Genomic DNA, 11913 nt, shown 5'->3' with positions numbered 1-11913 from the left:
CAGAAGCGGGCATAGAAAGCCATTAAAAACAGACGTGGAAATCCCATTTTGGGCTGTAACAAACGAAAGCGCAAAGTATTTCTGAGGAACTCGGGTTCAACCTCGCCACTCTGAAATTCTATTTTGAGTGAAATAAGTAAAATCGCCTCTCGATCTAACCCACCCCAAGTCAGAATAAATCCTCAGGGTGTTTTCAGAGGCAGGCTGAGAAAGGCTTGGTCCATGTGTACCAAGTGAGCCCCACTGAAGCCATCTCCCTTTCTAATATAACTTTAGGTTATGCCTCATCATTCACTCGGCATTTAAGTCAAACTGACCCACTTGCTTCCCCCCCCCCGCCCCACCCTGCAGGACCTTCCTTCCCCCTTTGACCTTTGAGCCTGTGAAGTCTCCCTACCTCTGCTGCCTGGAAGGGCCTCCAACCTCACCTTCACCACTTAGAGTCCCTAGCTTCCTTTGGGGCACAGCATAGCACTGACACCTCTGGCATGAGGTAATTCCCCACCCAGCTCTAATATTCATTCTCTCTCCGTCTTGAATTTGCTTTGTGTTGCTTTGTAGATACTTGGTGTTTGCCTATCTGGGCCCATAATGTATCTTTGCCCCAAACCCCAGAAGAATATAAGATCCCTGGGGATAGGGACTAATTCATTTTTGCCTTTGTATCTTGGCACGTAGCACAGTGCCTGGCACAACGGAGATTTGTTGGTGGGCGTCCCTTCCCATCAGATCAGATCCCATCATATCTATCTTAGGTCATTATAGCATTATATATGGAAATGAAGATTATAGAAAAGCAAGATTTATAATAATAATAATGATAACAATTAAACATAATTTTTAAAAAGTGGATCATGGAAGGATTAAGGTTGAATTCTAAGCTGTCCTGGCCACATCGTATTACATAGTGCCACCTTAAATATTCATCACTGCTTCAATGATAGCCCTGGGAGGGGGTGCCAGGCAATTTGTCAGTGTCAGAGAAATACTGATTTGGAAGACAGAAAGTATCAGCATAGTAAGAAATGTAATATATGCGGGCACATAGAGGTTACTTGTTTGTATACATATCGCTTTTGTCCAGAAGAATGTAAGCTCCCTGAGGGCAAGACTATTTTCACTTTTGCCTTTGAACCTCTTGTGTCTTGAACAAAGCAGGCACGTACATTGTCACCACCTTGGTCTTGATCATTTTCACCTGCCCCCGAATGACACATTCCAGGTTCGCTAGAAGTATTTTCTCAAGGAATGTGTGCACACACCTCATGCCTTTCTCCACATCTAAGAAGATGCCATGGGTGACCTTTGACTCCTGTGCCTTCTTCACCATCTGCCTGGCTCTCCGTTGATGATTACATATTCCCGATTTACTTTTGTTTGAATTACCTTTATCACGGAATTAAGGCTATGGGGAACTGATGATAATATTTACAGCATGAAAAGTTTTCTTTGCTTGAAAATGGGCTAAAGGGCTGTAGACGCTTGCTATTCAAGCTTACCCTTTTGATTGTGCTTCTGCTATGTAAATCAATTTGTTAATGTTCCTTGCAGAATGCATGAGCCAGTTATACTGACAAACACACAAAGCTCATTCGTAATTAGCAGTTAATTAGTAAGAAGGAACAGATGCTGTTAGAGTTTCAGCAGGCGAACAGGTTCTGTAAACAATGCTTATAAATCTAAATGAATTTATTAACCACAACGCAACTGTCAACATTTTGTTGGCAACTGCACAAAATATGGCGGAATCTCCCAAACGTCTCAGCGATGGATTAATAACCGCCGTGTCAATGGAAGGCTAGCAAGCCATCTAACTTGCTGTCATCAAACATCTATTCAATCTTGTCCACTAAGTCACCACTTTCTGTCTCAATCTCCCCCACACACCAGAAGATAAAGCCCACCAGAGCGTCATGTGTAAAGGCACACAAACTTTTTTGGGGGCAAGACCATGAGACGGAGGTGTAATCTTGAGGGATTTGCTATCATTCTTTGCTTAGGGGCATCATCTCTTCAAACTTGCAGGGTAGGGACTTGAGTAACCTAGGCAAACACCTAGTGATATTCCTAAAGTGATGAGAGACCAGTTTGAGTGAGGAATCACAGACTCACACATAAAGGGATCAGAAGGTCTCTCCTGAAAACTTTTCTTCTACCACACTTTTGGAAACGTGGTAGCTCAACTCTGTGCTCAGACACAAAGTGGTGCCTTGCTTTTCTGTCTAAGGACTCACAAATAACATATCTGTCAGAAATAGCTATAAAATCAGAATTGCTTCACTTCTGTGGGCTCAGCACAACGCCTGGCAAACAGCTAAAATTCTTGTTGACTGACTGACATTGTCCCTTCCTGGTGGAATGTAAACATCTTGAGGGCAGGGACTATTTCAATTTTGTCTTTGTTTCCCCCTAACGTAGCCTAGTGCCGGGCATACAACAAGTGCTAAATAAATGCTTGGTGATGGATTAATGATGAAAAACCTTTATCATTAGCTCCCTCATACTACTTAATAAATTAATCCATGTTTAATGAATTGATGGGCATATGGATAGAGGGTATGTTGGGAAATATTTAACAAGCAGTTCTCTGGAAAGGCAGGACACATTTTTAAGTTCAATCTGCATAATTACTATTTTTTAATCTGCATTATTACCATTTTTTTCTGTCACTGTATCAAGTCTAGACAATCAACAAAACCATAAATCCAGAATGATTTATGGCATCTGCTCATTCCTGTGGTTTAAATGCTCACACAGAAAATTTAACGATGGGCTTGGCAAGCCAGTTCAAGCTGGCTTCAGCATCCTCCTGGAAGGAGGCTCATTTGATGACCTTGAATTGGAGAAATGTTTCATCTCTCCCAGCTGTAGAGAAAAAAAAAATAGAACCAGACAGAGGATGATGATGATGAATAAATCACAGCATTTGACATTTCTGAAGCATATCAAGTTTTTTTTTAGATCTCATTTGCTTGATTCAAAACCCTTTATTGAGTGTGCATGTGTACATACGTATGTGTGTGTGTATGTATGTGTATGTTTGTGCTGATTGTGTATCCTATTAGAATGTAGACTCCCCAAGTTCAGGAAGCATTTCAACTTTGTTTCCCCAGGACCTGGAACATGGGAGGCATTTCAATGCCTCTTAATTATCTCTAAATTATTGTAGGAACAGCTAGGTGGTGCTGTAGTAGATGGAATGCCAGGCCTGGAGTCAGGAAAACTCATCTTCCTGAGTTCAAATCTGGCCTCAGACACTTCCTAGCTAAGTAACCCTCGGCAAGTCACGTCCCTGTTTGCCGCAGTTTCCTTATCTGTAAAACGAGCTTGAGAAGGAAATGGCAAACCCTCCAGTTTCTTTGTCAAATGGGGTCACAAAGAGTTGGACATGACTGCAAACAACTAAACCAGAAGTCACTGCAACCCATCTGAAGCGAAGTGGCCTTAAACAGTCTGGGGTCAATTACATAACCTACTTTTAGGCTACTATATAGCTTTTTTCTCTCTCCCTCAGGTCCATAATGCTTCTCCTCCTCCTCTTCTCTGCCTCCTGAAACCCAATAAGGGTTCCCTTAAAGGTTCAGCTCAAAAGCTTAGGGTTCCTTCTTCCCCTCCCTCCAGAATTATTATGTGTGTGTAGATATAGATATATATAGATATAGATATAGATAAATATAGACATAGATATAGATATAGATATACACACACACATGTGTCCGTGTCTGTTGAATTAGGGATCAAGGAGCCTCTAGAGTTGGAAGGCCATTCAGATGTCGTTCACTTTACAGATGAGGACACTGACCTCCAGGCCAAGGTCACACAGGCAGGAAGCCGACAAACTAGACTTTGAACCCAAGTCCTCTGACTCTGGGTGTGAATCCAGGTTCTTGGACCTCAAATCTAGAACCCTTTCCTTTGCACCACACAACTTCACGACCTTGGGTTCTCTCTTCTACTGTGTCTCAGCTCAAACCCTTGCCTCCTATGTCAGTGAACAAAGGGAGGCCCTTCGCTTTGAGAGCTCCCTCTTCTCCCATCCTCCCATTTCGCCCCACTCAGACCCATCTCACACAGCCTTTCTCCTTGCCAAGGTCAATCCCTACCCGTGCACGAGTGATCCCGTTCCATCCTGTTTTCTCCTGCAGATTGGCCCCTCTCTCATCCCGACTCTCACTTATCTTCAATCACTCCCCTCTCCTGGCTGCTTCCCCACTGCTTGTAAACACACCCATGCTTCCCATCCTCACACCAGCCTCCCCTGATCCATTCATCTCAGCTCGCTTTTGTCTTCTCTCTCCCTTCCCTTTTGTGACTGCTCTTTGAGAAGGCCATCCACAATTGACGCCTCCACCTTCCTTTCCTCTTCTTTACTGTCTGCAGTGTGGCTTCTGACCTCGTCCTTCACCTGAAACTGCTCTCTTCAAAGTTAACAATTTCTTATTTGCCAGATCCAAAGGCCTTTTCTCAATCCTCGACCTCCTTACTTCTCTGCATTCCCCTTTGGTGTTGGTGACCACCCTCTTCTCCCTGACATTCTCTCTAGGTTTCTGTGGCACTGCTCTCTCCTGGCTCTCCTACTTGTCTAACCATTTCTCATTCTCCTTAGCTAACTCTTCATCCAGGTCATGCCCATCAATGAGGGGGTCCCCAAAGGCTCTTGGGTCCGCTTCACTTCTCCTTCCATACGCTTTCACCGGGCGATCTCTCCTGATCTACAGTCTCACGTCTCCGACTGCCTACTGGACACGTCTAGCAGAATATCTCACAGCTCTCCTAAGCTCAACATGGCCAAACTGAACTCATTACCTACCCTGACTCTGGGTGCAGCACTCCATCCTCTGTAGCCCCCAGATACATCTAATTAATTTAATTCAACATAGAAAATGTCAAAGCACTTTTTCCAGTCAGTTCTTCCTTCTAAATATCCACGAGGATTCATTGCCTCTTAATTATCACCCACTTTGCAGGGATGGCATCTGAGCTTCCTCCCTTCCAACTCTAAAACAACAACCTGACTTGGGACAAGTAGCTTTTTGTTCTAAAGTAACTCCACGTCTCTCCCTCAAAAACCAATTAATGCTGCTTCCTTCCCTCTGACCTTACGTCTCTTTTATCCTGTCCATAGCTTGTTTAGGGCGGCTACGGGGTGCCATAGTGCACAGAGCGCCTGGTCTGGAGTCAGGAAGACTCATCTTCCTGAGTTCAAATCCAGCCTCAGACTCTTACTAGCTGTGTGACCCTGGGCAAGTGATCTCACCCTGTGTGCCTCAGTTTCCTCATCTGTAAAATGAGCTGGAGAAGGAAATGGCAAACCGCTCCAGTATCTTTGCCAAGAAAACCCCAAATGAGGTCACAGAGTCAGACACAACTGAAGTAACTGAACAACAACATAGCTTGTTTGCATATAGTTATTTGCCCGTGGTCCTCCCCATTAGAATGTGAGCTTGTTGAGGCCAGGGACTGGTTTTATTGGCTTATTTGTTGTTGTTTTTTTTTCTTACTTTCTGTGTATCCTCAGTACTTAGCACGGTGCATGGCATATAATAATGCATAATAAATGTTTGTTGACTATTGTAGGTGTGGCTACTGATTTCTGTATATGCTGTTTCCCCCATCAGTATTTGACAGTGTTGAGGCTAGTGACTGTGTGTTTTGCCTTTCTTTGTATGCTCAGCACTGAGCAGAGCACGTGGCATACAGTAGGGACATAATGAGTGTTTGCTCCTTTTGTGATGGATTACAGAGAGGATGTGAATCATATGTCCCAGAGAACAAGAGCCTTTCTGAGCATAGTGACCCTGTGCTGGAGTGGGAAGAGCTCCACATTTGGAGCCTGAAGCCCGAGTTCAAATGCCACCTCGCCTGGTCTTGCCTGCATGACCTCCAGATGAGCCCTGATCATTGAAAGGCTGTTTTGTTTTTTTTTTTAATTTCTGGATTGATAAAGATGTTTGAATGGCCCAGGAGTATCACTCCTTCCTGTGACTCACATCTGGCCCTTGGGAGTCTCCTAAGAGCCAGGGCCCTTGTGTCCTTGGAGCACCCCTTGCCATCCCCCCTCTTCTGGCGTGCTTCGGCCGTGGGCTCTCAATCACTGCTGATCAGGGAAGTTTGGGTCCATTTAGGAACCATCCTGGCATATTTATTTTTTAAAATCTAAGATATTTGTTAAGGAGTCATCCTTTTCTATGGGCCTCTGAAGCTCAATGTGATCCCTGTGACACATAGTCACGACCAAGTCATCAAGGTAGTTCTAGGCAAATATAGCCAGCAACGAAGCCGACCGCTGTATCACCAAGAAGAGAGATGCTGACTCATGGGTTGTAACTGTTCTCCCCTCCTCCTGCTTGGGAGGGTCAAAGCATCATCCTATGACAATGAGGCATTGTTAAAACCCATCTCTAATTAAGAAGATCAATTATAGGGGTACGCCAGAGGCGCTAGGTCTCCAGGAGCTAACACTCAGTACTTGTCGCATAGTAGGTGCTCACGCTGCGCGTGGTGAGTCACGGTGACCAAGTCTTGTGTTACCGAGACTCACAAAGCTTAAGTGAGTTGCTCATGGTCACAAAGCTAGCGACAGATCAGAAATGAGATCTGCACACATTCTTCTGGACTCTAAGCCTAGCATTCCAGCCACTAGATCAGATGGCCTCTAATGTATTAGATAGGAAGATGGTTAGATTTTAAATTCACAATAATATATGTTCCAATGCCTCCCAAATGTCCTTAAACGAGGAGATGTATTCGTGGAACAAATCATGATTATCTACTATGATGGTCTCATTTCCCAATAAGTTCTTGGAATCAATCAAAGCTCCAGGCTTTTGAGTACAACCCCCTCATTTTATAAGTGAGGTGCCTGAGGCCCAGAGAAGAAAAGCAATGATTAATAATAATAACAGCAACAATAATAGCTAGCATTTATATTGTACTCTGAGGTTTGCAAAGCATTTTACAAAACATCTCTTTTTCACCCTCTCAATAACACTGAGACATCATTGCCATTAACATTATGCCCATTTTAGAGATGAGGAGACTGAGGCAGGTGATCCTTGACCCTAGACCCAGCATTCTTTCCACTGTACTTACTGCCTCTATGTCTAGTGACCTCACTTTGGAGGAACTGAAGGGTTGGCCTCTCTGGAAAGGGGATGACATCAACCTTCCACTGGCCTTAGACACACCTCCCAGAGCTACCATTGATGCTAAAGGATACCAATTCAATAGCTTAATTCCAAAATGCCTCAGTAAATTACAAAATTGTAATTGTAAATTGTAAATTATTGGTCAAATCAAGTGTTGCTTTTTCCCCCAATCCCATAACATGGAGACATAAAGACCTCGTAGAAAAAGGAGCAGCTAGGTGGCGCAGTGGATAGAGCACCTGACCTGGAGTCAGGAAGACCTGAGTTCAAATCTGACCTCAAATACTGGATTTGTGACCCTGGGCACGTCACTTCATCCTGTAGATCTCAGTTTCCTCATCTGTAAAATTGGCTAGAGAAGGAAATGGCAACCCCCTCCAGTCTCTTTACCACCAAACCCCCAAATGGGGTCACAAAGGGTTGGACACGACTAAACAACTCAACAAGAAGAAAATGGAGGGATCCTGAGAAGCTTGACAATGAATGGATAAGCCTTTGAAGGACTCTGATTGTCTGTGCTAAGTTACACTGGGCGACACCTCTATGTTCTTCAAGAGAAAACAAATCCCTGTGGGTTTCCAACATCTTCTTCTTCTTGGGGCCGAGCTTCTTTCCAAAGTCCTAAGTTCAACATCCTGCCCAAGGATGGGAAGCTACTCCCTCAACCTGTAAACAAGCACAGAGTCTGGGAACTTAGCCACAAGCAGACATCCAGATCCCCAAAGTGACGAGCAGGGAACAAAAGAACGTTATTCTTCCAAGAGGGCAAATACCCAGAGGCTCAGAAAAGGCCTACGAACCTCAACGCTGCAGGCGGAGAACCCCAAGAGCCGTCCCAATGGCCACACGCAGCTCTGGCCACAGATGTGAAAGAACACGTTCCAAGATTCTTTCCGAAGTCCAAGGCAGCTTGACGGCACCTCGACACCTCCTTCTACGCCTGTCTAGGAATCCCAGTTAGGAAAACCGGTTTGGGCACCTTGCTGCTCCTCTTCAATGGCATCCTATCTCCCGCCTCTGCACATTTGCCCAGTCACGTCCCTGGCGCCTAGGATGCCCTTCCTTCTACCTGTGCTTCCGAGATGCCCTAATTTCCTTCAAAGTACCAATGCCACCATCTAGAGGAGACCCACCCATACGGTCCCCCCAGGTGCTATATTTTATTTATTTGATGCTCCTTTTATATTTGTGTGCTTGTTTCCCACCAGTAGAATGTAAACCCCTTGAGGGCAGGGATGGTTTTTCATGCTTGTCTTCGGTTCACAGTACCTAATATAATGCATGGCACACATCTGGCATTTAATAAATGCTTTTGGAATGAAATGAATGAACAAGGCTAAAGTGAGGTGAGAAGAACCCTTTCTGAATAACATAAGGTCATTTGAATTCTTTTTCTAGGCATCCCCAAGCTAGACCAGAGAGAATGAGGTCCAGTTTCTTATGAGGGCACCAACGTAAATGCCTCCACTTACTTTCAGAGAGACAATCAATCATCCAAGAAGCACCTACTACGTGTCAGGCGTTGTTCTAGGCTTGGGAGATACAAAGACAAAACAAAACGGCCCCAGCCTCGGTAGAGCTCACATGGTAGCCAGGGAAAGAAGGGTGTCCCCACCCAAGTACAGAGAGCATGCACGACAAAGGAAACTCCAAGGTAGAAAGATGGCAGCGGGTTTCTCGTGCCCGCACAGATGGTCATGCCCAGGGGGTGTCAATGCACGGGCATTTCTAGATCTGTCCCATTTGCCTCGAGCATTATTCCGAGCAGGTATTCAAGAGCTCAAGTCCCTCCTCCGAAGTAAGGGCACGTTTGATCTAATTGGAAAAAATATTTCAAGGGCTCTGGGAATAGTCACTGTTAACTGAATTCAACAACAAAAAAGGGAAGGGGGGAAAAGGGCCTGCGGACCCGAGGGAATTACCAAATCAATTAACAACTAATTCAGGAGCTAATTTCTGGATTGCCTCTTAGCACAAAACTCTCTCTTTAATTTCCCCAGCAATAAGCATCAGCACGCTGGCTCGTCCTAACACACACTGACGCCTCAAATGAGTTTACAAGTATCTCTTTTTGATGGGCTATTCTGTATTATTTCTTCACAGGTCAGTGCAACCTCAGCCAAGTGCTCGGAAAGATTTAACGATGCTGGGAGCTGCCGGGAAGCAATTTACAAGGCCCAGAGTGAGTACAGTATGGTGTAAAGAGCTAGTAATCAACCAATTAGAGATACCGTAAATTCTGGATACTCCAATTAGGAAGAACAGCTAGAGAAGGCATGACTATTCATTCCTACCTTTGGAAGAACTCCAGGATGGTGCTTCTGTATTTTCTAGTAGGATCTAAGGGTTGATGCTTGGGCTGGAGGGTCAGGGGATAGGATGCTGGTAGAAGGTAAGCGCCCTGAGGACAGGGCTAGCGCCAGAGACAGGCCCTGTTACTACCTTGCTACAAAGGATCCGCTGTCTCAGGATCTATCTCTTTACAGCGTTAAAAACTGAGAGCCCCCAAAGAGCTTTTATTTATGTGGGCAATGTTTATTGTACTACAAGTAAAAACTAGTAACATTTAAAAATATCAAGTAATTAAAATAACACGAATGAATCCATATTAACATAATAGGTTCCAAAACAAAAGGAAGAGAGAAGAGTTGCCCTGTTATATTATTTTTGCCTGTCTCTTGGCTTAACAAAAGGCAGCTGGAAATGGAAAGTTGTCTGCTTCTGCGTCCAAATTGTTGAAAAATATTGTGGTGGTAAAGTGCACGAAGAGAATCCAGGCTCATACTTGGAAAAGGGAGGAGCATTTTAATAGGCAAAGAACATCTTAGTATTATTATGAAAATAGCTTTGACCTCCCAGACCCCCTAATACAGTCTCCAGGGATTCCCAGGGATCTGAGGACTACACTTTGAAAACCATAGGTGTAGAGGACCTCGCAAGGAGGGCAATCCCTCCATCAAAGAAGGCCAGCCTGTCTCTGTCACTTACAGTCTTAGAGAGTTCACTGACTTGCCCAGGGTGACTGAGCCAGTGTAGGTGAGAGGCCAGATCTCTCTCCACTCCTTTCTCCCACGGTGGCCTCCAGAGGACAGAATGGGACATTTGAACTCACGCCTATCTCCCCGGCACTGAACCTCACAAAATCCCAGCCTAGCTGCCTCTTCCTCCACAAAAGATTTCCTAACTCCCCTTCCCCACTCTCTTGCTTTTGAAATGATTTCGTATCTTTCTATCAGAGTATATATATCATATCTCTCAATGGAACAAAAATCTGTCTGTCTATCTGTCCCGCTCTTTTCCTTCCCACTCTTCTGCCTCCTGCAGGGCCTGCCACCAAGGAACGAGGGCTAGACTTATGATTGAGTTGGTATGGGGACTCCCAAGTCAGGGAATGCCCTCCACCAAAGTAGATCTGCATCCTCTTGGCAACTCTTATCTTATCGAGTCGCCTGGGTGTTCAGAGAGGGAAATGACCTGTCCAGAGTCACACAGCCCATTCACAGCAGAGATGGGACTGGATTCTAGCTCAGCATGGCTCTCTAGCCACTGGACTACCCTGCCTTTCACACAGTGAGCACTTAGAAAACACTTGGTGAGTGACTAGGGCAAAGAATGTAGGATTCATAGCTGGAAAGGACTCTTTTTTAAAGAGGAGAAAACTGAGGGCCAGTGTCGGGTAAAGGTCTGAAAGATGTGTCTTGTTTTCTACCCTAAGGCTGAATGGCTAATGCAATTTCTTAGCAATGCTTAGGATGTGAGCCATGGAGAAACTCAAGGAGGCGTCAAATCAAGGAAGGAAGGGAGGAAATGCGCCTTTATTAAGGGCCTACTATGAGCCAGGCCCTGCGCTAGGTGCTTGGAAAATATTTCAACTGATCCTTATAACAACACTGGAAGGAAGGGGTTAAAAGTGTCTGAAGTCACCTCTGAACTCAGGTTTTCCTAACTCCAAGCCCAGAGCTCTATCCACTGCACTACCCAGCTGCCTAGAACAGAGTAAGTGTCTACCTACTAAGACTAAAAAGAAACATTCCCTGCCCTCAAGGAAATGACATTGTATTGCAAAGGAGGTACATGGAACTCTTAGGAACAAAAAATAACAAAGTGTCAAAGAGAGTGGCTTGGCTTTAGCCGCCAGAGGTTCAGAATCGGGCTCTGAGTTACCTGAATGGAGGCAGATCTGGGGAGAAGGGAAGGGAGCTGAGCACTCTCCTTGCAGCGAGCCCGGTGCCTGCCAAATGGTATTAATGTGAATGTTTGTTGATTGACTGGTAGTTAGACTGGGAGCTCTGAGAGGGCACGTGTGCCTAGGAAGCATCCTCACTGCGCTGATCACAGCAACCCCCTTGGGTAGCCACTCCAAGGATCATCACTCCCATTTTAGGGTGCAGAAACTGAGGATTTGAGAGGTTAAGTAATGTAGTCACAGCCACACCTATCAACAGCCAGTACCTGGCTCTGGCAGAATTTGAACCCAGTTTTTAAATGTCTTTAAATCCAGTGACCTTAGAAAAGGTCATTCCGTCAAGTAGCGGGTGTTCGAGTTAAGGGCTGAAGTCCCAAATTGTCCACTGCCCCTCACTGCCCCTCCTTCCCCCGAATTTGTTCATTGGTGAATGTGATTTTTCAGATATAAAAAGGGATATTTCTTCGAGGCAATTTTAGGGAGCCCATAAGAACCTATAAAATCAGTCAGTCTCATTTTTAATTTCTTTTAGGCTCCGAAATCTTTTTGATATTGCAGATTATTTTTTGGTAAAAGTGG

At 44.8% G+C, this 11913-nt stretch overlaps 1 protein-coding gene across 3 annotated transcripts in view; it reads right to left on the bottom strand.

The window, feature by feature from the left end:
* Nucleotides 1–2725: 2725 nt before the first annotated feature.
* Nucleotides 2726–11913, bottom strand: part of LOC114040256 (arf-GAP with GTPase, ANK repeat and PH domain-containing protein 1) — a 414344-nt gene continuing 405156 nt past the window's right edge. Inside the window, exon 10 of one of the 3 annotated variants that reach the window (XM_027858294.1) lies at nucleotides 2726–2865. In XM_027858294.1, coding sequence (XP_027714095.1) covers nucleotides 2788–2865 — 78 coding nt within the window. In that variant the 3' untranslated portion in view covers nucleotides 2726–2787. The remainder of the gene's footprint in view (nucleotides 2866–11913) is intronic. The other 2 variants (XM_027858290.1, XM_027858292.1) reach the window with 2 other exon arrangements.

The sequence above is a fragment of the Vombatus ursinus genome, unplaced genomic scaffold (assembly GCF_900497805.2).
Source record: "Vombatus ursinus unplaced genomic scaffold, bare-nosed wombat genome assembly UNPS02012901.1, whole genome shotgun sequence".
NCBI lineage: Eukaryota > Metazoa > Chordata > Mammalia > Diprotodontia > Vombatidae > Vombatus > Vombatus ursinus.
Note: the sequence above shows the minus strand (reverse complement) of the source record. Positions and strands in the feature narration are given on the sequence as shown.